The sequence below is a fragment of the Xenia sp. Carnegie-2017 genome, unplaced genomic scaffold (genome assembly GCF_021976095.1).
Source record: "Xenia sp. Carnegie-2017 unplaced genomic scaffold, XeniaSp_v1 HiC_scaffold_20, whole genome shotgun sequence".
Classification (NCBI taxonomy): domain Eukaryota; kingdom Metazoa; phylum Cnidaria; class Anthozoa; order Malacalcyonacea; family Xeniidae; genus Xenia; species Xenia sp. Carnegie-2017.
Window position 1 is genome coordinate 10,693,595 of NW_025813483.1, and position 21,717 is coordinate 10,715,311.

The 21,717-nt window shown below is 37.1% G+C and overlaps 3 protein-coding genes and 1 long non-coding RNA gene across 5 annotated transcripts in view; 2 read left to right on the forward strand and 2 right to left on the reverse strand.

Moving 5' to 3' along the window:
* Positions 1–17,286, forward strand: LOC124443086 (exportin-4-like). 2 transcript variants are annotated; one of them, XM_046993615.1, is made up of 22 exons: positions 1–165; positions 264–372; positions 1,036–1,177; positions 3,383–3,530; positions 3,602–3,694; positions 3,763–3,879; positions 4,280–4,427; positions 4,520–4,635; positions 5,225–5,388; positions 7,083–7,257; positions 7,588–7,954; positions 8,233–8,445; positions 9,025–9,382; positions 10,371–10,545; positions 11,078–11,365; positions 12,183–12,249; positions 12,354–12,464; positions 13,044–13,147; positions 14,616–14,746; positions 14,853–14,970; positions 15,838–15,933; positions 16,851–17,286. In XM_046993615.1, the coding sequence occupies exons 1-22, from the start codon at positions 97–99 to the stop codon at positions 17,049–17,051; spliced, it is 3,510 nt and encodes a 1,169-aa protein (XP_046849571.1). In that variant the 5' UTR covers positions 1–96; the 3' UTR covers positions 17,052–17,286. The 2 variants fall into 2 exon arrangements, with proteins under 2 accessions (XP_046849571.1, XP_046849572.1); XM_046993616.1 differs by lacking the exon at positions 3,602–3,694.
* LOC124443090 overlaps positions 12,798–21,717 on the reverse strand; it is a 13,130-nt gene continuing 4,210 nt past the window's right edge. The window contains exon 2 of the long non-coding RNA XR_006947482.1: positions 12,798–12,832. This is a non-coding gene — a long non-coding RNA (uncharacterized LOC124443090). The remainder of the gene's footprint in view (positions 12,833–21,717) is intronic.
* On the reverse strand, positions 18,165–20,448 carry LOC124443088 (dehydrodolichyl diphosphate synthase complex subunit DHDDS-like). Its single transcript, XM_046993619.1, has 7 exons — positions 20,164–20,448; positions 19,887–20,029; positions 19,704–19,820; positions 19,413–19,514; positions 19,228–19,342; positions 18,943–19,050; positions 18,165–18,526 (listed from the first exon to the last, which is right to left on the reverse strand). The coding sequence occupies exons 1-7, from the start codon at positions 20,347–20,349 to the stop codon at positions 18,311–18,313; spliced, it is 987 nt and encodes a 328-aa protein (XP_046849575.1). The 5' UTR covers positions 20,350–20,448; the 3' UTR covers positions 18,165–18,310.
* Positions 20,569–21,717, forward strand: part of LOC124443089 (bromodomain and WD repeat-containing protein 3-like) — a 19,079-nt gene continuing 17,930 nt past the window's right edge. Inside the window, exons 1-4 of the mRNA XM_046993620.1 lie at positions 20,569–20,730; positions 20,806–20,864; positions 20,930–20,959; positions 21,150–21,209. Of these exons, the coding sequence (XP_046849576.1) occupies positions 20,709–20,730; positions 20,806–20,864; positions 20,930–20,959; positions 21,150–21,209 (171 nt within the window). The 5' untranslated portion in view covers positions 20,569–20,708. The remainder of the gene's footprint in view (positions 20,731–20,805; positions 20,865–20,929; positions 20,960–21,149; positions 21,210–21,717) is intronic.

The following is a 21,717-nucleotide window of genomic DNA, read 5'->3' on the forward strand; positions in this document are numbered from 1 at the left end:
TTTTTAATGGCGGATATATTTGAATAAAAAATATTTTATCAATTGGTGCACTATTAATGACCTTGAAATCCTTAGAAATGCGTTGAAGTTATAAAAATGTACAGGTGGGCCCTTACGATGGATAAACAGCTTCAAGAGCTAGAATATGCTGCTCAAATTTTATTTGTAAGCATTTATTTTTACTTGTAGGCTTGTCAGTTTAAGCTTATAGTATGTTATACTAAAAGTAATGTTGTATTAAAAGTCAAACGTTCTTCCCTTAGGCATCTCATCCAGTATCTGTTGAACAAAGAAAAGCAGCTGAGCAGGTGTTCTTGAACTTCAAGCTGCTAAATTTTAAATCTGCGTACAAGTTTTATCAAAAGATATTCAGTAAGTGTTTCATACATATGTTTGAGACTTATGCCCAAACGTTGAATATCTCTATGTTATGTAGCCGGACTGAGGACTGAGAGAAACTCGCTGATTTTACGAGCATTTTTACGGCTATTTTACATGTTCATATTGGTTTCAGTGTTGCTTTGACAAAAATATGTAGAAATAAACGTTTTGTACTGGATTTTCTTAAAAATCAATTGCTTCACATTTAGTATTTTGGCTGCCTGTAATTTAGATACTTTGTTAATTAAACCTTTTGAAAATGCAGTATTAACAGTTTTTTGTGTCAGCCATGTTGGAGTTCTGGGGCCAGTTGCATGAATACCGAATAACACTATACACTGGATCGGAACTTTTTTTTAAACGTTTGGAAAAACGTCTTAAAAGAGAAAAATATAAGATTTGAAATAAGCATTCACTAAAAGTAAACATTTCTTCCGAGATTACAAAAATTTCTATGTATTGAAAATATAAACAACTTTTTTACAAGTTAGAAAATTTTATTATCCAATGGATAACGCCATCCACCCGGCCTCTGAAAAAGAATATTATATCATTGCTATTATAGAGTTCAGCAGGAGTGGGCAATTGCTTCATAGCTTGTTAAATCCCAAAAGATTGGTTGCAAACGATTAATTGTTTTCATTTACTTTTCAGACGAAAGCAGCAATGATTATATCTTGCATCAAACTATAACCACATTAAAAGAAGCACTTTTAATGGAATGGCTGTTGATGGACAAAAAAGATATTGAATTTTGGCGGAATTTTTTATTCTCATTTGTTGTTGAACGAAAAAGGTTTGAATTCCTTTCGTCCAGTCAGAGATGTACTTGCAATATTTCAACTAGAAAACTTTGAAATGTGTTATCGCTTTTGAGCAGCCAAACTTGACATGGGATTATAAAAAAGGTCCCACTTTCCTCCCTTGCAATGCATCCATGCTTCCAATCAGCCTCTTGAGCTGTAAATTAGCACAATGTCATTGGTCCAGATGAAAGCGATAGCATTGATGAAATTTTAATCTCGCACATCTCTGGAAGCTACTGCTGTCATCTTGACTTTGATGTAAAAAATCATATATAGCTAGTTGAAACCATCTTCGAATATGTTTACTTGACATAGGACAAAGCAAGAGTGTTTTTCCACTATATAAATTACATACAGATGAAAGGTGTGAAATATACTATCAAGCATGGCAAAGCTACAGCAAAATATGCATGCCACTCAAACATGAACGGGTGTCAGTGCATGTGAGGAAATGTTTCACGTATTGTTCCTTAGCCTGATGAAAATAGCGTTTTTTATTAAGACCTAGTGCGATGCACCGGAGCTGAAGTTTTGATGTATTTTTCCAGAGCTGAATTTGAGGTCAAAACAAAAACCCCAGCATTGAGATTTTGGTAAATGTCTAGCTCATTTAATTATCCAAACTCCGACAAAAAATACAGCAAACACGAGAAGCTATTGTTGATGAAAATTAAAACTATCGTATTTTATTAATGATTCATAACATGACGCTTTATTGTGTTGAAACTAGCTAGTCCAAGAGTAACCTTCACGATAGAGCTATTCTGATACAAACCGCTATATCTCATAGAGTCATAGAGGTGTTTTACAAACCTTTTTTTCAGTCGAAGCAAAAGTTGCAAATTTGGTTGTTTACAATGTTGAGAAAACACGTGAACGGTAGTACCGCCGCAAGAACAAATGTCATACACTTACACCTCATGTACCCCATTAACAACGACTTGCAAACGAGTTGCCAGTTTCTGGGGACTATGGACTATAGTTTCGTACAAATGATACCGGGAACATTGTCAAGGTGGCCTTTAAGTTTAATGAGAGATTTCAACACCTGTAATATAGCATATCTGTTTCGTCTTTAAACTAAGACTGCGTTCTGTTTTCGTTCGATCAGGTTTGGAAAGTTTGATCATGTCTCTGTTAACAAAAGTGACGTTCTCAACGTTGACAAAAAGAATTATTTTATATTTTGAAATTTTATGAATTTTCGGATATTCGAACTTTCTATGGAGCTTTTTTTAGCAGAGTCAGGAGCCCTTTTAGCAGAAGTTGGAGTTTATTCTTTCAACCGGAGCGTGGATCTGAGGTGAAACCCCGCGGTTTTCACAGCACTATTTAGACCACTAACATGGCTAAATTGCAAGCGAAGAATCTTTTCTGAAATAGGATGTGAAAAATAATGATAATTTATAACACTCCATGTGCGAAATAAATCCTCCATTGAGTTATGCAAAACTAGTAGCCAAGGGCAGCAACATACGTATTATTCAGAGTGTATGGAAATTCTTTGCCCGCGCGCTTTAGGGGCTGATTACATGGAGCAATTATAGCGCGGACTGAGTTTCAGCCCGGGCCTGTTACAATATACTATCAAAATAGCGTACGCGATTTCATGAGAACAATTCTAACCCTGGCTGAAAAAACTGTCATGTAATCGTTTCAGCCCGGGCTGAAATCACAGCTGAAAATATTGACGCATGCGCGATTGCGTACCTATTGCTTTTAATGACGACAACAAAATGACAACAAATTAACGACAACTGGTGATCATCCCTCGGACGAGCTTCGTAAATTACAGCCCAGTCTAAACACCGGGCTGAAATTACTCCATGTAATCGGCCCCTTAATGTGTTCAATAAGGGTTTAATTGGAGCGCACTTTCACGGATATCCCTGTCATATCTTCCTGAAATTACTTAACATAAAACTTTTAACAAAGCTGTGAATTGCTTGATGCTCACGTGAGATTTTATTGTATGGCGTTTCGTCTCCAGCTGAATATCATGAGACGCAAGACGAAGTCTTTAAAGTAAACACGAAACGTTAATTAATCCAACTAATTCATGGCTTTGCTAAACGTTATAAGTTGCAAATGTATTTATTTCAAGACTTATTTTCCTCTTGGCAAAGTTATATGTGCAATATAATGGAAAATTTGTCTCCACTGTCATAAACGTCCATATTATGTTGTGTTTTTAGTTCTCAGAAGTATGTCATTGAGAAGGCGATACAATGTATTTGTATTTTAATCAAGCGGGGAACATTTGATTATGACGAACGCAATTGTCCTTTGGAGCTCATGGTCACAAAAATCCGACAACTGTCCACCAGCAATGACACTAACTTGGTATGATTTAGAAAATTCTTAAGAAGTATGTCATTGAGAAAGCGATACAATGTATTTGTATTTTAATCAAGCGGGGAACATTTGATTATGACGAACGCAATTGTCCTTTGGAGCTCATGGTCACAAGAATCCGACAACTGTTCACCAGCAATGACACTAACTTGGTATGACTTAAAAAATTCTTAAGTGTGGATTCACTCAAAGATCGCTTGTGCATCACATTTTTATTCAGATATTGATTGGATGCTCTATGATGCAAGCCTTGCTGTACGAGTACTCGTGTATTCATCGTTCCAATGATATCAAAATGCCTTTTCACTTTCATTTAAATTGCAAGACTCGTTTTGAGGTTGGTGACTTTTCAGTGTTTCGGCTAAACAAATGGTATTTTTTTACATGCTAAGTTCATATTCCATGTTATTGCATGAAAGGCCGATTGCCTCTCCTAAAATAGTATTTCTTATCCTCTTATTATCCAAACGTTATGTCTTTATCGAGAAAATAGAGGCCGAGGTATTTATGTACAGATGCAGTCTGTATAGGGCGAGGTTCGATATTTTTCGGTAAAGTGGTCTCACATCTTGTTGATAAAAAAATTATTTTATTGCACTAGACATCAGTATCTTTGCTGTCAGCTTTGGAAAATGTGTTTATTTAATTTTTTAGTATAAAAATGCTTGCGATTTACATGCGAAGTGTCTATTTGATACCGTAATACAAGTAAATGAATATATATTTTTCTCGTACAGATTAATGCCTTGCAAAACCTGTTCATGATGGCATTTCAAGTGTTGGATCGGATGAGGTATGAATTCAATGAAAACAATGTGGCTGTATTGTCTAGTCTCTTGTCTATCATGGAGACGATTACAACATGGAATTTCGAAAATAAAGACAATATCCTTTTAACAAGAAATATTTCAAGCTTTATCGTTTCAACCTTCATTCATTTCACGTTTGGAGTAAATTTTACTTAACATTTTTTTCAATTTTTGACTCGTGTCCGAAGAAAAAGATTGAAGTGGGGAAAGTACTTCTCTTTCAACCTGGCCGTCACTGGGCCAATTGTTTTTTAGATGGAAATCTACTTGATATTTTTTTCAAGGTAAGGAGTTATTTCATATTAATTAACCTGTGTCTGTTTATAAAAGCCGAACATGAGAGATCCTTCGTGGTATTGTCAAATGATAACTGAAAAACCTGTGTTTAACGAAAATATTTCATGTTATTTATAGACATAATGTTATTCACAAACATATTGTCACATCAATTATGAAGATATTTGTCATAATGCAAGTACGATGAAGATAAAATGCGTACATCAAAAGATGAAATTGTTCACAAATTATTAATAAACAGAACTTGTCAATGTCAAATGTATCTTGTCGATCAAATTGCAACAGCAGCTTGTTGTCAGCCATTTATTGCTTACTACATATTACTAAATATTACTAAAGATATTTCTCAGTTTTGTCATTATTAACTGAAGTCATTTCTAAATATATGTGCGCCGTTTAGTTGTTGATTTTACCATTTATGTTATTTTTAACCGGGGGAGACCTGGTGACGAGAACCTATGTTAAACCCACACCCCCATTAAGCGGAAACGAGTCCATTCCCCGAGGGTGTCCGCCTAATACAGGTTTGACTGTATCTCTGTTTTCTCTAGAACCACTATTCTTTTGAATTTTCAGCTTCCGGAGTGTTTCAGAGACAACGAACAACTAATACATCGTTATTTCATATGTCTCACACAATTGGCTTCGTTGTCCGGCAGCGTTTTTTCCATGGACATGGAACTTCAGCGTTACTTTGGTTCCTTCATCGAAGGATTGTTGCAACTGGTTAAACATTACAGGTTATTGCTGCACAATGATAAACAGTTAATAGTATGAAGATACCTCCTTAAATAATCGATTGAACGCTCTCGTGCTTTTAGTTGAATACTGGAGAAAAGTTGAGTGGCAGGGTTGGATTTGGGATATCACCGGGGTAGGGGAGGGCTCGTCATTTTGAAATGTCACAATACAATAACGTTTTGATCAACAATTTTTCATTATCAACAAATTATCGGACTCGCGAGAGGGTGCCCACTCCCTGCATCCCCTCCGTGCATCCGCGCCTAAGTGGTTAAGTGAAAACTTGGTATGGTGGTAAGGAGTATGGTGGTAATTGATATAGTGGTAACGGGTATGGTGGTAAGGAGTATGGTGGTAATGGATATAGTGGTAACGGGTATGGTTGTAAGGAGTATGGTGGTAATGGATATAGTGGTAACGGATATAGTGGTAACGGGTATGGGGGTAAGGAATATGGTGGTAATGGATATAGTGGTAACGGATATAGTGGTAGGGTATGGGGTAAGGAATATGGTGGTAATGGATATAGTGGTGGATATAGTAGTGGTATGGGGGTAGGAATATGGTGGTAATGGATATAGTAGTATGGATATAGTAGTAGGTATGGGGGTAGGAATATGGTGGTAATAGATATAGTGGTAGGTATGGTGATAAGGAGTATGGTGGTAATAAATGGTAGGGTATGGTGGTAAGGAGTAGGGTGGTAATGGATGTAGTGGTAACGGGTATGGTGGTAATAAATGTAGTGGTAGGTATGGTGGTAGGAGTATGGTGGTAATGGATATAGTGGTAGGTATGGTGGTAAGGAGTATGGTGGTAATGGATATAGTGGTAGCGGATATAGTAGTAGGATATAGTGGTAGGTATGGGGGTAGGAATATGGTGGTAATGGATATAGTGGTACGGATATAGTGAGTAACAGGTATGGGGTAGGAATATGGTGGTAATGGATATAGTGGTAGGATATAGTGGTGGTATGGGAGTAGGAATATGGTGGTAATAGATATAGTGGTAACGGGTATGGTGATAAGGAGTATGGTGGTAATAAATGTAGTGGTAACGGGTATGGTGGTAAGGAGTAGGGTGGTAATGGATGTAGTGGTGGTATGGTGGTAATAAATGTAGTGGTAGGTATGGTGGTAGGAGTATGGTGGTAATGGATATAGTGGTAGGGTATGGTGGTAGGAGTATGGTGGTAATGGATATAGTGGTACGGATATAGTAGTAACGGATATAGTGGTATGGGGGTAAGGAATATGGTGGTAATGGATATGGTGGTAACGGATATAGTGGTAACGGGTATGGGGGTAAGGAATATGGTGGTAATAGATATAGTGGTAACGGGTATGGTGATAAGGAGTATGGTGGTAATAAATGTAGTGGTAACGGGTATGGTGGTAAGGAGTAGGGTGGTAATGGATGTAGTGATAACGGGTATGGTGGTAATAAATGTAGTGGTAACGGGTATGGTGGTAAGGAGTATGGTGGTAATGGATATAGTGGTAACGGGTATGGTGGTAAGGAGTATGGTGGTAATGGATATAGTGGTAACGGATATAGTGGTAACGGATATAGTGGTAACGGGTATGGGGGTAAAGGGTACGAGAAAGAGTATATTTATCTAGTGCTTTGGGCCAATTTTGTGTATTCACATTTGAAGTATTCATAATCACAGATCACTTTCTTTTTATAGCGATAAACTAACTGGTGTCATTGCCTGTGGATTTTCCTCGATCATTGAGCGCATAACTTTCGTATTACCAGCGTCACACTATGGTTTGCTTCCCACGAATCTCGTTAAAGAGTACTTTGATACCATTTCTCAGCTGACATTCACATTCTTGGAGAGGGCAACGAAAAACGACAATGTGAGTGTACAACACTTTCTTATTCTAAGCGCTTAATTGTGCTTTATGAAATAAAACGAAATGTGTACGCTGATTGGTCTTTAGCTGTGTTTGTATTAGCCCGTGCGAACCGATGTGTGCTCAATCTCGTGAAAACAAACATTCTCAAGCAAGTGCACCCACCGACCTTCGCTCTCGGGTTTGCACTGATCTGCTCTGAAGTTCTCCCAGAGGTCTACTCGACAGTAGACATCCTTTATTTCCTCAATCAAACTGCATGTGACATTTTGTGGGAGTTACTGGGATTGCTTTGGATAATGTTGGTACGTACTAATTCTAATCATTCTATAGCTGCAAAACGAAGACACAACCTACTCGGAAGCGTTCGATCAAATGTTGGTGGCTTGGCTGGAATTAGTCTCCAACTCTCGTTGCTTTCCCGAAGGGTTTTTTTCGGTACCTCTCAAACAGATATTCCTTTTTTACGTCAAGAGTCATATATCGGCACCTGAGGGCTTGCGCAATACGCCACAAACAGAAAATCGTGAGGAAATTGTCGAATTGCGTGACAGTGACTTAGAAGAATATTCGGAGCAACTTACTTCGGTAACTCAACTTGGTCGTCATGTTCTTAAAGATGTTCTACCGTTTCTCAACGGATTACTGCAACAGAAGATGCATACTTTCGCGAATTATTTGCGTGCTGTGAACGAAAAAGGTATCAGGATTGATCTGATTTTAGAAGATGTGTTCTTAATCTGAGTGCGTTTATCAGGAGTGATCGGTGATTGAAACTCGAATTCTTATTTACACTCCAGCCTGGTGTCTTTATCTGGAGTGATCTGATGTTGAAGCCTGATTTCTTATGTTTCTTATGTTTATAGTGTCTTCATCAGTAGTGATTTGATGTTGAAACTTCAGTCATTATGTGCTCTATTCTTATGTTTTTCTAGTTTCTTCGTCAGGAGTTACCTGATGTTTTAATTTTTTATTAAGGTTTTTTAGCGATTGATTCCGTCACAACTGAAAATCTTTTCGAAGATTTGCATTGGCTCATTCTTATTGCTGGCTGTATGTTGGTTGATAAAATTAAAGGAGAAACACCATTGATTCCCGAAGCAATTATGAAGTTTTCCATTGCAAAGTCTTCTGATGTTAATTTGGAAGCCACTATGAAGCATCTCACGTCCTTGGCTAGTAATGATAGTGGTAGGTTTTGCAAAGTTATGAAACATTAATTATCGCATTTGCTATGGGAACGAGTTAACGGAAATGTGTTTTCCTGCGCATGTGCAAACACTGGGAAGCATCAAGAGAAGCGTTATTGATTTGTGGGAAAATTCGATGCAGAGCATTACTTTTACAGATAATTGTTTGCGACGACGGTGTTTCCACATTTTTGGAAAATAAGTTTCCGCTTCTTCCACTTGGAAAACAATGCATATGTCTGTTCGTTTACGTATTTTTTCATTAAACATAGAACGAAAATTTCGAATATTGAAATTATATTTATCACTATAGTCCCAGAATGATAAACCAAGAAAATAAATGCTATTTGGAGTCATCATCGTCGTAAATTTTGTTTGTTTGTTTTAAAGCTTTTTTACCCAAGTCTGGAAGATTTGGTCATTTTTGTCTTGATAAAGAAGTAATGCGCAGGTGCAAACAAGTGTTTCCGGTTTTGCACAAATGTGTTATCTATAGATGAAGTGGTGAAGCTCTACTGCAATCAAATACATTGTAAATACACCTCACGATGTTAGCAATAACATGTCACTTATTTGTTAGGCTCTCAGAATGTCGATGGCATCGTTGTGCTGATTACATCCGTTTTGCAAATAGCCGAACTTGAGAAACAGGCGCTTGATGCCGGACTGGGACCGACTCTAAGCCCCGAACTTAGTGGGAACATTGCGTGGGTATTAACAAAGATATCTGAGATCTATATTATGTTTCACGAGCCATATTATGAACAGGTCAGCGTACCTCTTGTTGTGTCTCTGGGAAAAGAAGGCGAGGGCGCGCGTTGGTTGGTGAGGTTTACTTTGGAAAAAGTTCTCAGTAATTTTCACGGTTGGTCGAGTGAGTCTAGTGTTTTGGAAATGACAGCTCAGCTACTTGTTGCTTTAATGAAGAATGAGAACAGGTAAGCAATGACTTATTGTCCATCGACTTCTGTCTTATCGGTGAACTGTTGTCTGGTTTTGAGAGAAAATATTTTGTTGCTACTTGAGATACAGGTCTACCATTTCTAATGGCATTAATCAATTGTTTTTGGAAACAAGTCTACCATATGTAGGGAATTAGTCTATCGGTTTGGAGCACTTGTTTACAATTTCTGGGACGCTAGCCTGTGGTCTACCATATCTAGGGCATTAGTCTATCGGTTTAGAGCACTTGTTTACAATTTTTCGGGACGCTAGCCTGTGAATTGGGAACATTTGAACACCGCTTCAGACCTCTTAGTCTGCTCTTATTAGTCCTTTCTTAAATAATAAAATAGATACTTTGTCGTGGTGACAAATTTGAAAATAGTTGTAAAGATAGACATAGTGAATGGTAAAAGTAATATAATAAGTTGATAGTTCTTAAAAGAACTGTTTTAAGTAAAGAGCACTACTTAAGTAAAGAGCACTACTTAAGTAAAGAGCACTACTTAAGTAAAGAGCACTACTTAAATAAAGAGCACTCATTTAGCAGACGTTGACACCTGAGGAGTAGTCTGCCGAAATGCATCGCGTCGTTTAATTTAGAACTATTGGTTTAGTGCTCTTGACTTAGTTACTCTTTTCTTTTAAGAACTATCAACTTGTTATATTACTTTTACCATTCACTATGGTATTTGCTATCTTTAGAGCTATTTTCGTATTAGTCCACTGATATGTAGTTTTGGAACACTAGTTCATTGTTTTATTGCCATTTTTCTGTTAGCAGTTTATCGTTGCTGGGAACACTCGTGTTGAAGGACACTAGTTCCATGTAGTTCTATGCTCTTGGAGTTTATAAGAATTGAGTGCGATGTTAATTTAGTAATAGAGGGTGGATAGAAGCTGTTCTTGTGCCGCTTGTCTTCTTGTAAAAACACAGAAGTGAAAATGTGATGTTTATTATTCTGACATTGACATTCTCTCTAGTGCCCTGTATGCAATTTCGTGCTCGACTGTGGCGCAGCTTGCCAAGGATTATGCTGAAAACGCCACGTACATTAAGAATTTTCCCGCGCTTGTACAGCGAGAATTGTCGCATGCGCTACTTATTGCTGGCTCCGCTATACAAGATGACGCAAACAAGAAAAAATATCTTGGTCACGTGAGTTTACGAAGTTTCGTTATGACGTATTAGATGTATTGAGTTTTGGAGATTTTTCTTGGTAAAATCTCGTCGGTACTGATATCGTCATGTTGATTGTCTGTTGTTAAATTTCTATTCGCTCGTCTTTGACATCTTTTACCTCAACTTCATTACGAAAAGAGGTTCTGACAATTACCTTAACAATTCCACCTCGTTTTCCTCACAAAAAGTGCTGCTTTCCAAGCTTTATTCTTCCAGTTTCATTTTTAGCTATTCTTCTACAAAAACTTGATCGTTCTTTCCTGTTTGAATTTAGTTAATTTCCCTATATAGCTAACTTGAGCTATTTTCCCAATTTAACCCGAGCTTCTGTCCCATTTAAACTCAAAGCATTCGTCCTGTTTGTCTTGGGTTTTTTTCCATTTTGTTTTTTTGAACTATTTTCCCTGATAGACACGAGCAATTCATTCGGGTTAAAACAAGCTATTTTTCCAGTTTTACTTGTGTTATAAGAATGGCACTCGTGATTTGATTTAAACGATCTGCTCAGATTTTAGAGCCAATGAAAATTCGCTTCCAAAATCTTGTGGAAACAATTCGACATAATGGTCAACACGAAAGATATAAGGACGAACTAGAGAGACTTCTGGAGTGCTTCCGTGGTGTTTCTATGGCGATAAATAAGAAAACCTTTTCATATATCTTCGAGTTTCTCATACCAATCCTCGATGTTTGCATACCTTTCTATGAATTGTACAGCAACTGTCCGGAGATTGTGGAGATCCTGCTGTCTTTTGTCTTGGATGCTGCAAAGGGGCTATTGGGACACGTTGGCATGGTCAGTTGAAATGATGTTTTCGATGACTCTTAAGCTAAATGAGCGGGCCAAGTATGAGGAATGGAAATAAATATCAATAGATTTTGACACAACCTTTCTTTCAGTATTGAATCAAATGTGTTGGGTTAAACTCGTATTCAGCAAAAAAAAAGTTAAAGACGTCTTTTGGTGACATTCACAATACACCATCGATGTTTAAAAAGCAAAAAAAAAGTTAAAGACGTCTTTTGGTGACATTCACAATACACCATCGATGTTTTAAAAAGCAAAAAAAACGTCAAAGACGTCTTTTGGTGACATTCACAATACACCATCGATGTTTTAAAAAGCAAAAAAAACGTCAAAGACGTCTTTTGGTGACATTCACAATACACCATCGATGTTTTAAAAAGCAAAAAAGTTAAAGACGTCTTTTGGTGACATTCACAATACACCATCGATGTTTTAAAAAGCAAAAAAAAAATTAAAGACGTCTTTTGGTGACATTCACAATACGCCATCGATGTTTTAAAAAGCAAAAAAAAAGTTAAAGACGTCTTTTGGTGACATTCACAATACACCATCGATGTTTTAAAGACCTTGTTTGTTTCTTCAAGGATGCTAAACACCGCATCATTTTGATTGCTTAGTAAAGAGGTTTTATATGATTCAATTGACTTTTAAGGGCCGAAATCTCGGCCAAAGATTCTGCACACATTTTACTGCTTCTAAGGAACATTCAAAGATTATCTTTATGTAATTGGATGTAGTATGCTTTGATGTATAGTTGGGTAATGGATAGGAGGAGCTCGAACATGTCTGTTTTATGCTGTTCCAGGTTGAAGCTCAAAGATTTTACCTGGTTTGCGCCCGTCTTATGGAATTGTATGCAAAACACAATCAAGGTAATGCCCCCCCGGCTGTGCTTCCATTTTGCATTTTTCCTATTCACGCTAACATTTTATGATTGATTACTTAGTATTTGCTGTGTTCTGGCGTCTCTTTTTAGGAAGACTGTTCCGAAGCGATTCAGCTGAGGAGGAAGCCTTTGGCAGTCTCTTGCTTTTCTTGAAGATTATGACGACGATTTTAAGACAAGATTATAAAGAGTATTGTACTGGTAAATATTGTCTTACAATTTATCCGGAGGTTGAAGGAACGTTTCTAAAAATTGGCATGTTAAATCTCACTTGGCGCAAACATGGATGGTTCTAAATTGCCGGAAACGATCGTTTCACAGTATTTATAATTGAAAACATTGATCCGCCGTAATACAACAGCTCAAACGGCTATTTTTAATTTCACCATTTTATTATAAGTACACAAGCCCTCAAAAAGAACTGCCCACCAATTTTACAACAAAAAAAATAGCCGTGATAAAGTGAATGGTTTTATCCCCGGAACTATCGTTGCATGTTTGTAGATGAAGATCGTCCAGGTTGCAGAGTCATTGACTCCGAAGATGACTGCCGCTAAGGTCGTCGAAACCTCAGTCAACTGTCAACAATAACATCAACGGTCATTCTGAGGAGTATACTTATATGGACAATCTACATCTACAAAGATGTAAACAATAATAGTATGTTTGACAACTGTACTCTATCGCCCTCTGGTTTTCTTTACAGCTTTTCATTGGTTAGACGTACTTGATATTCATGCTTACCATTAAAATGTCTTTTTTTAAATTTTCTTAAAACAGTTTCATCCATCGATGATCGTCTCGTCAGCACGAACCATTCTGCGCGCACTGTGTTATACGGATTGGAACATTTGCTACCGTTTTTAAACAAAGAAATACTCAAGGTAATGCTTTACAGTCATTGCTCCCTCTACTGTAATGCTACACAGTCATTGCTCCATCTATTGTTATGCTACACAGTCATTGCTCCCTTTACTGTTATGCTACACAGTCATTGCTCCATCTTTTGTTATGCTACACAGTCATTGCTCCCTCTACTGTAATGCTTTACAGTCATTGCTCCCTCTACTGTTATGCTACACAGTCATTACTCCCTCTACTGTTATGCTACACAGTCATTGCTCCGTCTATTGTTATGCTTTACAGTCATTGCCCCATCTATTGTTATGCTACACAGTCATTGCTCCCTCTACTGTTATGCTACACAGTCATTTCTCCATCTATTGTTATGCTACACAGTCATTACTCCCTCTACTGTTATGCTACACAGTCATTGCTCCATCTATTGTTATGCCACACAGTCATTGCTCCATCTATTGTTATGCACAGTCATTGCTCCATCTATTGTTATGCTACACAGTCATTGCTCCATCTATTGTTATGCTACACAGTCATTGCTCCGTCTATTGTTATGCTACACAGTCATTGCTCCATCTATTTTTATGCTACACAGTCATTGCTCCGTCTATTGTTATGCTACACAGTCATTGCTCCATCTATTGTTATGCAACACAGTCACTGTTTCATTCAATGTTATATAAATAAATAAAAAAGCAGTCGTTGATTTTATTCGACACGATAGGACACCGTTAAAACGAAGCTGTCAGAGTTTATTTACGTTGTGCATGGTGGTCCTTTAGTAGATGGGCTATCAATGTCGGCTTTAGTTTAATTATATAAATCCAGATTTTTGCTGACCATGTTTATCACTGTCGCAAATATGTTTTCATCCCAACATTATAAGCAGAAATAGATGTTTCGCTTCACCTTAACGAAACTCTTACTGTTTTGTGTTCACAAGGTACAGTCACAGTTATGTGACGTTTTCAAACCCTTACGGCTGGCGTTACGATTTCGTTCCGTTGAGCTTGGCTTTGCTAAGGTTGCATTGATGCAAAGAAAGCTAGCCGCCATGTGTCATAGCTCCTTTAGAGCTTTATGATTTTGCTTTAGCCAAGGAAATTTTGAAATCCGCTTTGTGTTTCTTAGTTGTAAAAACATCGAGGCATTTCACTGTTTTCAAGACTTAAAAAATATCGTTGGAAAGTATATTTTTTTACACTTGGAAAATAAAGGGAAAAATTTTACGCAAAAATCGTGTATGGCAGAGGTCTTGAAAATAGTATTTTATATAGCTTTGGCAAGATTTGTCAAACGGCCTGTAATGCATGCTATGTATGTAACCATTGCGAACATTAGAGTGTATGAAAACCAGTTCGATAACTGCACTTTTTTGGTGCTTTCAATAAAGTCGGTGAAATTGTACCATGCAAAAACATAATCAATAATTAGGATTTGTGTCTAGTAAAATGTTCACAAGCTGTTCAATGAATTTTCTGTTTTTCATTGCAGTTTCCAGAAGCAGAGGAGGAGTATTTCGAATTACTAAATAATCTATGCGTAACGTATCAAAATAACTTCTGTGTGGCGTCTGATAAATTTCTAAAAAACTTGGAAAAGTCTTTTGAAATGGGAATTGTGGAGTATCCTTATGCAGTTTTATGTCAATATAATTTCGTATCAACACTGTGCTCGTGACATATTTGCGAGTGGCATGGGTTTTTAATTCCCTTAACTACAAACCTAAAGATGTGGTACAAACATAGCCAGATTGGTTGTCGATGCAATAACAGCCATGGCAAGGGAACTCTGTAAATGTCAACAACCCAATGATAAATTGTCTCTCACAGTAAAGTTTTTGTTCAGGGTAATGTTAAACTATTTCATTATGTTCTCTGTTGTACATTCATCACGATCTACACTGAAATACGTTATCTTAGTTTATATTTTATGTCGTGTAAAGACTGTTCTCTTCCTCTGTTGTTCATTCATCACTACATATACCGACATACGTAGGTTATCTTAGTTTATATTTTAGATGGTGTAAAGACTGTTCTCGTTCTCTGTTGTTCATTCATCACTAACTACACTGAGACACGTTATCTTAGTTTATATTTTAGGTTGTGTAAAGGCAGTTCTCGTTCTCTGTTGTTCATTCATCACTACCTACACTGACACACTTTATCTTAGTTTATATTTTAGGTAGAGTAAAGACTGTTCTCGTTCTCTGTTGTTCATTCATTGCTACATACACTGACACACGTTATCTTAGTTTATATTTTAGGTAGTGTAAAGACTGTTCTCGTTCTCTGTTGTTCATTCATTGCTACATACACTGACACACGTTATCTTAGTTTATATTTTAGGTAGAGTAAAGACTTTTCTCATTCTCTGTTGTTCATACATCACTAACTACACTGAGACACGTTATCTTAGTTTATATTTTAGGTTGTGTAAAGGCAGTTCTCGTTCTCTGTTGTTCATTCATCACTACCTACACTGACACACGTTATCTTAGTGTATATTTTAGGTAGTGTTAAGACTTTTCTCATTCTCTGTTGTTCATTCATTACTACCTACCCTGACACACGTTATTTTAGTTTATATTTTAGGTAGTATAAAGAGTGTTCTCCTTTTCTGTTGTTCATTCATCAATACCTACACCGGCACACGTTATGTAATTTTACTTAGTGGTAAAGACTGTTCGCAATATTTTTTTCATTCCTCATTACAGAAGTTATTCAACTTCGCAATGTTTCAATCATTTGAGATCATTGATCTACTTCATCATATCTCCGAGGCTGTATGGTATTTAAGCTGTTGTGATCAGGTAAAATTTCATTAGAATATATTAGTCCAGTTCATGTTTCTACAATTAATCACTTATTTTGAATGGTAACGTGAAAGTGTTTTGAAATGACGCAAGTGATACAATGGTGTCAATTTTTTCGTAGAAACGGAAGTCCTTACTGTCGTGACTGACTCTTTACTGACTTTGAAGATGACACTTAACACCAACAGTCCCTCTCAGTCCTTGCTGTTGTGACTGACTCTTTACTGACTTTGAAGATGACACTTAACACCAACAGTCCCTCTCAGTCCTTGCTGTTGTGACTGACTCTTTACTGACTTTGAAGATGACACTTAACACCAACAGTCCCTCTCAGTCCTTGCTGTTGTGACTGACTCTTTACTGACTTTGAAGATGACACTTAACACCAACTGTCCCTCTCAGTCCTTGCTGTTGTGACTGACTCTTTACTGACTTTGAAGATGACACATAACACCAACACCAAAAGTCCTTATCTGGACTGCGCTAACCTCTACGTCTACAAATATTTTCAAAACAGTCTCTTTGCCAATTTTAGCTTATCTTCTTTTGGCCATATTTGCTATAGACAATTCCATCAAAAGCCTCTACCAGTGGCGGACATTACAAATGTACTTTGGTTTTTTGTTCCATTTTCATCTTCATCTTGTGTTAAGTCTTATGATCGAAATTCATAGTGCAAGTACAATATATTGCTTAGAATTGCTTGGATCCCTTACTCCCAAAGTGTCCGCTACTTCATTGCTACAATGTTTATCGAATAAAGTGGCTGTTATATTTGTATCTCACGTTTTTATCAGACTATCGTATTTTGGTTATCTTTATGATTTCAAATTTGAGAAAGATATTATTTCATGCTTTATACGTCGTTGCATTTTGTTTCGTATCTTAATTTCTGCGATTTCAAATTTTTGCAGGTCCAGTACGAAACTTGTGTTGATAGGTTATTGGCTGCATATGGCGAATGTACAGGCGTTGACCGATTGTCCGATTCATTCGATAAGATTACGCCGCCAGATAAAAAAGATGTATTAAATGAAGCAAGCAAAGAGAGCTTTCGCAAAAACTTCGAGTCTGCGGTCTGTGATGCTCAAGGTTTGCTCAACATTCACTATTGATATTGCTGGGTTTTTGTCAAAGAAATCAAAATAACTTTTCACTTGGGGCAACGATCTGTTCGGATATTTACGCTCGTATTCTAAAAGCTCAGTTACACTCACTAAAAGCTCATTTTTCTCACTAAAAGCTCACTCACATTCACTAAAAGCTCACTCACACTCACTAAAAGCACACTCACTAAAAGCTCGCATACACTCACACTCACTAAAAGCTCACTCACACTCACTAAAAGCTCACTCACACTCACTAAAAGCTCACTCACTCTCAGTCCACACTTCACACTCACTCACACTCACTAAAAGCTCAGTCACATTCACTAAAAGCTCACTCACACTCACTAAAAGTTCAGTCACATTCACTAAAAGTTCACTCACACTCACTAAAAGCTCACCCACACTAACTAAAAACACACTCACACTCATTGAGTTCGACATAAAAGTCACACTCTATGTAATCATTGGCAAAGTCATTTCTCCATCAATGTCAAGATTTTCTCCTAGATGTTTCAAATCAAGCAATCAATTGAGTGAAATTGCGGTCTTCAAACAAATATAAAGTGATTTTGAAGTCCCACTCATTAAGTGTGAGCGGGCTTTTAGAATACAGTGGCCGGTTGCACGAAAACTGAATAGCGCTATCCACTGGATAGCACATTCTCTTGTAAGAGAAAAATATACGATTTGAACTGTGCAATCGCTGAAATAAAATATTTTTTCGAGGTTAACAAAATTTCTGTCTTAAAAAAAATATAAACATCTTTTTTACAAGTTTGAAAATTTTTACTATCTAATGGATAACGCCATCCAGGCTTCGTGCAACCGATCCCAGGCTTTAGAGTTTTCTGAAAACTGGCCGGCTTGCTTTTTATGAAAAAGGAAAGTTTTAGTAAGGAGCGCGCATCCCAAAAAGAATATTGGAGGGTGTTGTACGAACTGGGCTCGACTTTGAACCTATTTCACAAAAGCTGGCAGGCACCAATCCCCACACCAACAAAGGGCGCGCATGATTTTAGTTTTTGGAAACGATGTCGATCTATATTGTAAATGTTGTATTATCTTCAAGCACGGAGTGACGTTTCATCTTTCACTTTGGGCTATGTATAAAACAAGATATTCTGTCGCTTTTAGCTTTAATAAAAGATACATTTATTTATTTGCACAATAAATCATTTCATGGTGTATTTATTATCCCCATTCCAATATCTCCCGTTTAAAATTCCTTTTCATGAAAGGAATATTATTATTGTGGACGTACCGTTTCACAAACAACATTCTAATATTTGAGTTCTGCGTTTTTCAACAAATGCCAGAAACGCATTTTGTCTTTCTTCTTTGGTCTTGATTGCTTTTTCAACTCTGAATTTCTGCTCTTTTGATAAGCAGTCCGTATCGAAATTATTTTCCTTTATTACGCTTGACTTTAGTAACTCCAACTCTTTTGCTTTCTTGTGTTTTTCCGTCTTTTCTTTCCTGGCCTGATGAAAAGATTTCATTTCAATTGATTTTCTACAGACTACGTTCAGAAATGGTAAAATCCTTTCAATTATATCAAGTGTTTTCAGTGTATTTTTTGTTGCATTATAAGCAAATAAAAAAAATTATTTAAACAGTTAAACAGGTTAAACAGTTTTTAAAATAAACACAATTAAACGCTTGCGCTGATTGGTCTAGAGCTGTGTTTGCATTAGCCCGTGCAAAAGACATCTGAGCTTAACCAATCAAATCAATCAAAACAATCAACCAGTCAAAGAGAATTTGCAAATCGATCATGAACAAGGTGCAACCCTCGACCTTGGGCTTGCACTGATCAGGTCTCCCAAAGGTCTCCCCATTTGCATAAGCTTGTGCAAACACAGCAAACATCTTATATTTCTTTAATGAAGTTGCGCACCTTCAAATCTGTGTAGTTCCATTGATAACACAATATTGCATGGTAAAAATCCCATATAGAGAATGCAGGCCATAGCACTTTCTCGAATATTAGACAAGTATAAGAAGTCTGAAATGTCAAGAAATTATAAAAAGGTGGATGATGAAGTCTCCTCCCAAAAACACCACCATCATGACCACAAGGTTTTATGGTTGTCTTTGAATGAAGGCCTTACAGGTAATCGTGGAAAAGGCATGGTCATAGTAGGTAAAAATTTCCTTCAGAAATAAAACATGATAATTTTACCTGCCAAAGTAGAAAATCACTGAGTCTCGTCTCTCCTGAAGTCCGAATAAGTAAATCAGGATCTGGTGACTTGTTGGTATAGAGTGTTTGGTCCATCAGTGTTTCTGTAACATCACTAGAGAAATAAGAAGTAAGAATAAAATTCTCAAGATAGTTTTTTGCAACACCAACAAGACCATCATCACCTTGGTTCCAATATTCCAAGATCAACACCTTCACCCATTAGTTTTATCGCCTCAGTGATTTCATGTCTTGAAGTGTAGGCAAGGCACACATTTAGAAAACACCTAGAATTTAAAAATGTTAGAAAATTGCCACTTGATTTTTTGTCAGCAAGACTGTTGGTAATAGTGGATGGCTATCACCATGATCCCATGAATTACATGTTTACAAACAAATAGGATCATTATTATTGATGGAGAAATTCAAAATTCAGCCTTGAGATGAGTATTAACAGCATTAACAAGTGTACATACTTCTTGTTGTCCTTAGAATATTGTACAACTTCAGCAACTGCCTTGCGGGTGTCAGGGGGTAATAGGGTGAGATCCCCGATTACCCTTACACATACACCATGTTCCATAATCTTATCCCTATACAAGTGAGTAATGTCATAACATTTTGCATATTGTTGAAATTTTGCGCAATAACTAAAGTACTTTTGTTCCATGAGTTTTGCAATCTTCTGTTTAGTCAGCTCCATCAATCCATCAACTTCTTCTTTAGGTCGTTTGAAATTCTCAATGCTAAATGCATACACAGTCACCTCATATATTCCAAGTTCAAAGCACCACTGTAAGGTCTGCAAGAAGCCAGGCCATTGGGTCAGTTTTCACTATTCAACCGGGGGGGGTTAAATTTATTTTATACTTATATCGCGATGCAATTTTTTTAGATAGTAATTGTTAAAAACGTATTAATAGCTTTGCTCTTTACCTCTGAAAGTTTTTGAAAGCCAGATTCGTGTCCTTGAGCGTTAACCTGTTGTCTTTCTCGCGCAAACCGGCGATTGCCGTCCATAATAAAGGCAACATGGCGAGGGATCTTACCGCATCTTATAATGTTATTACAAAAATCGCGAATCCAGCTTCGCTGCTGGTTTTCCTCGCCCGTCCAAAACATCTCCCGCGAAAATATTCTGTAAAAAGGTGAAATTCTTTCAAGAATTTAGAATTTAGACCGGACCATTACTTTGATTCTATTGTGCTACCATTCCGGGATAGAATTTCCGTAAGATATATTTTCGGATTTCCTTGTAAGAGCATGCGCATGTGGGGGACTTTACGAGTGACGTCACGCGCGGCTTAATATTACAATGCTTTGAATAAATTTTCTCAGCTGCCAACTGAGATATATATATCATGAACGAGCGTTTGAATGTACGCTAAAACTCTTTGGTTTCCGACTATAAAAGTCACTATACGAAAGTGTATTGATTTAGTTAGACTTCTGTTGTGTTCTATGTCTCGAAGCGAGGGTAAATGGACGACAATATTAAGCGAGGTAATGTCGTTTAATAGCCGACTACACGACTATTGAGCCCCATATTTAGAGAAGTTGTTTCTCTGTTTTCTGTAGAACTATACTTTCTCATCATAAAATTTCTGTCGGATGGACCATGTACTAATGCTGCAGAGGTAAATGAGTCTTCTGGAATGAAATTGTGAGTTTTTGAGATGAAATGTGTATTGTGTCGTTATAGGTTTTAAAACACGAAGTAGAGGCACTTCAGGTAAGAACCTCATTTTCTCTAATTCAAGTCGAAAACGGGGTAAGACTTCTCCTTAAGAAAAATTACCAAAAATTATCTTGAATGAAATCGTGCCAACGTCCGTTGGTCTTTTCCTAGTGTAAATTGAATTATTACGACTATTTCCAGGCACTTTAGAGTGCAGTAAACCACCTCTTTTTATCATTTCAAGCTATTACCGAAAGCCATCAATTGGTTAGGAGAAACAACGCCCCGAAACTATGCAGAGACGGTAAAGTATGTTGTAACATTTGACGGCGTGCGTTCAATTTCAAATGAGGAAATTCAACGCATCCGACGCACAAATGAAAACATTTCATTGAAAATGTTTTACATATAATCACTGAGGGTTTATCCGACGAAACTTTTTCCTATTAAGATTCGTTATTCTTTTAAATTCGGGCTAAATTTGACAACGAAATCGGCACGTATTAGAACCGTCTCAATTATTCAATTGCCCGACGTGCCCTCGGTACGCATGATCGCACCTTGTCGATTTCTATAAAGGTCAACATACCATTGTTTTTCAACCAATCACAGCGCAAAAGCCTGTCGTATTGTTGATATACGATTGCATAATTTGCATTTTCCTTGTTATGTATCGTGTTCACATTACTAACAGATCGTGAATTTTAAAAGAATTCTCGAGTTTAAAGCACGATTTTTTCTTATGTTGTTTTTGGATCGACTACGCGGACTTAGGTCTTTTGTCTTTTTCCTTATGCTTTCGATTTACCGGC

Coding starts and splice junctions, on each gene's coding strand:
- LOC124443086 (XM_046993615.1), top strand. CDS start 97: ATGTACAGGTGGGCCCTTACGATGGATAAACAGCTTCAAGAGCTAGAA. Junction 3,880..4,279: donor ATTGCAAGACTCGTTTTGAG/GTTGGTGACTTT, acceptor TTTCTCGTACAG/ATTAATGCCTTGCAAAACCT. Junction 7,955..8,232: donor GCGTGCTGTGAACGAAAAAG/GTATCAGGATTG, acceptor TTTTTTATTAAG/GTTTTTTAGCGATTGATTCC.
- LOC124443088 (XM_046993619.1), bottom strand. CDS start 20,349: ATGTTTTGGACGGGCGAGGAAAACCAGCAGCGAAGCTGGATTCGCGAT. Junction 19,343..19,412: donor CTTGGAATATTGGAACCAAG/GTGATGATGGTC, acceptor TTATTTCTCTAG/TGATGTTACAGAAACACTGA. Junction 18,527..18,942: donor GGAACTACACAGATTTGAAG/GTGCGCAACTTC, acceptor TCTTTTCATCAG/GCCAGGAAAGAAAAGACGGA.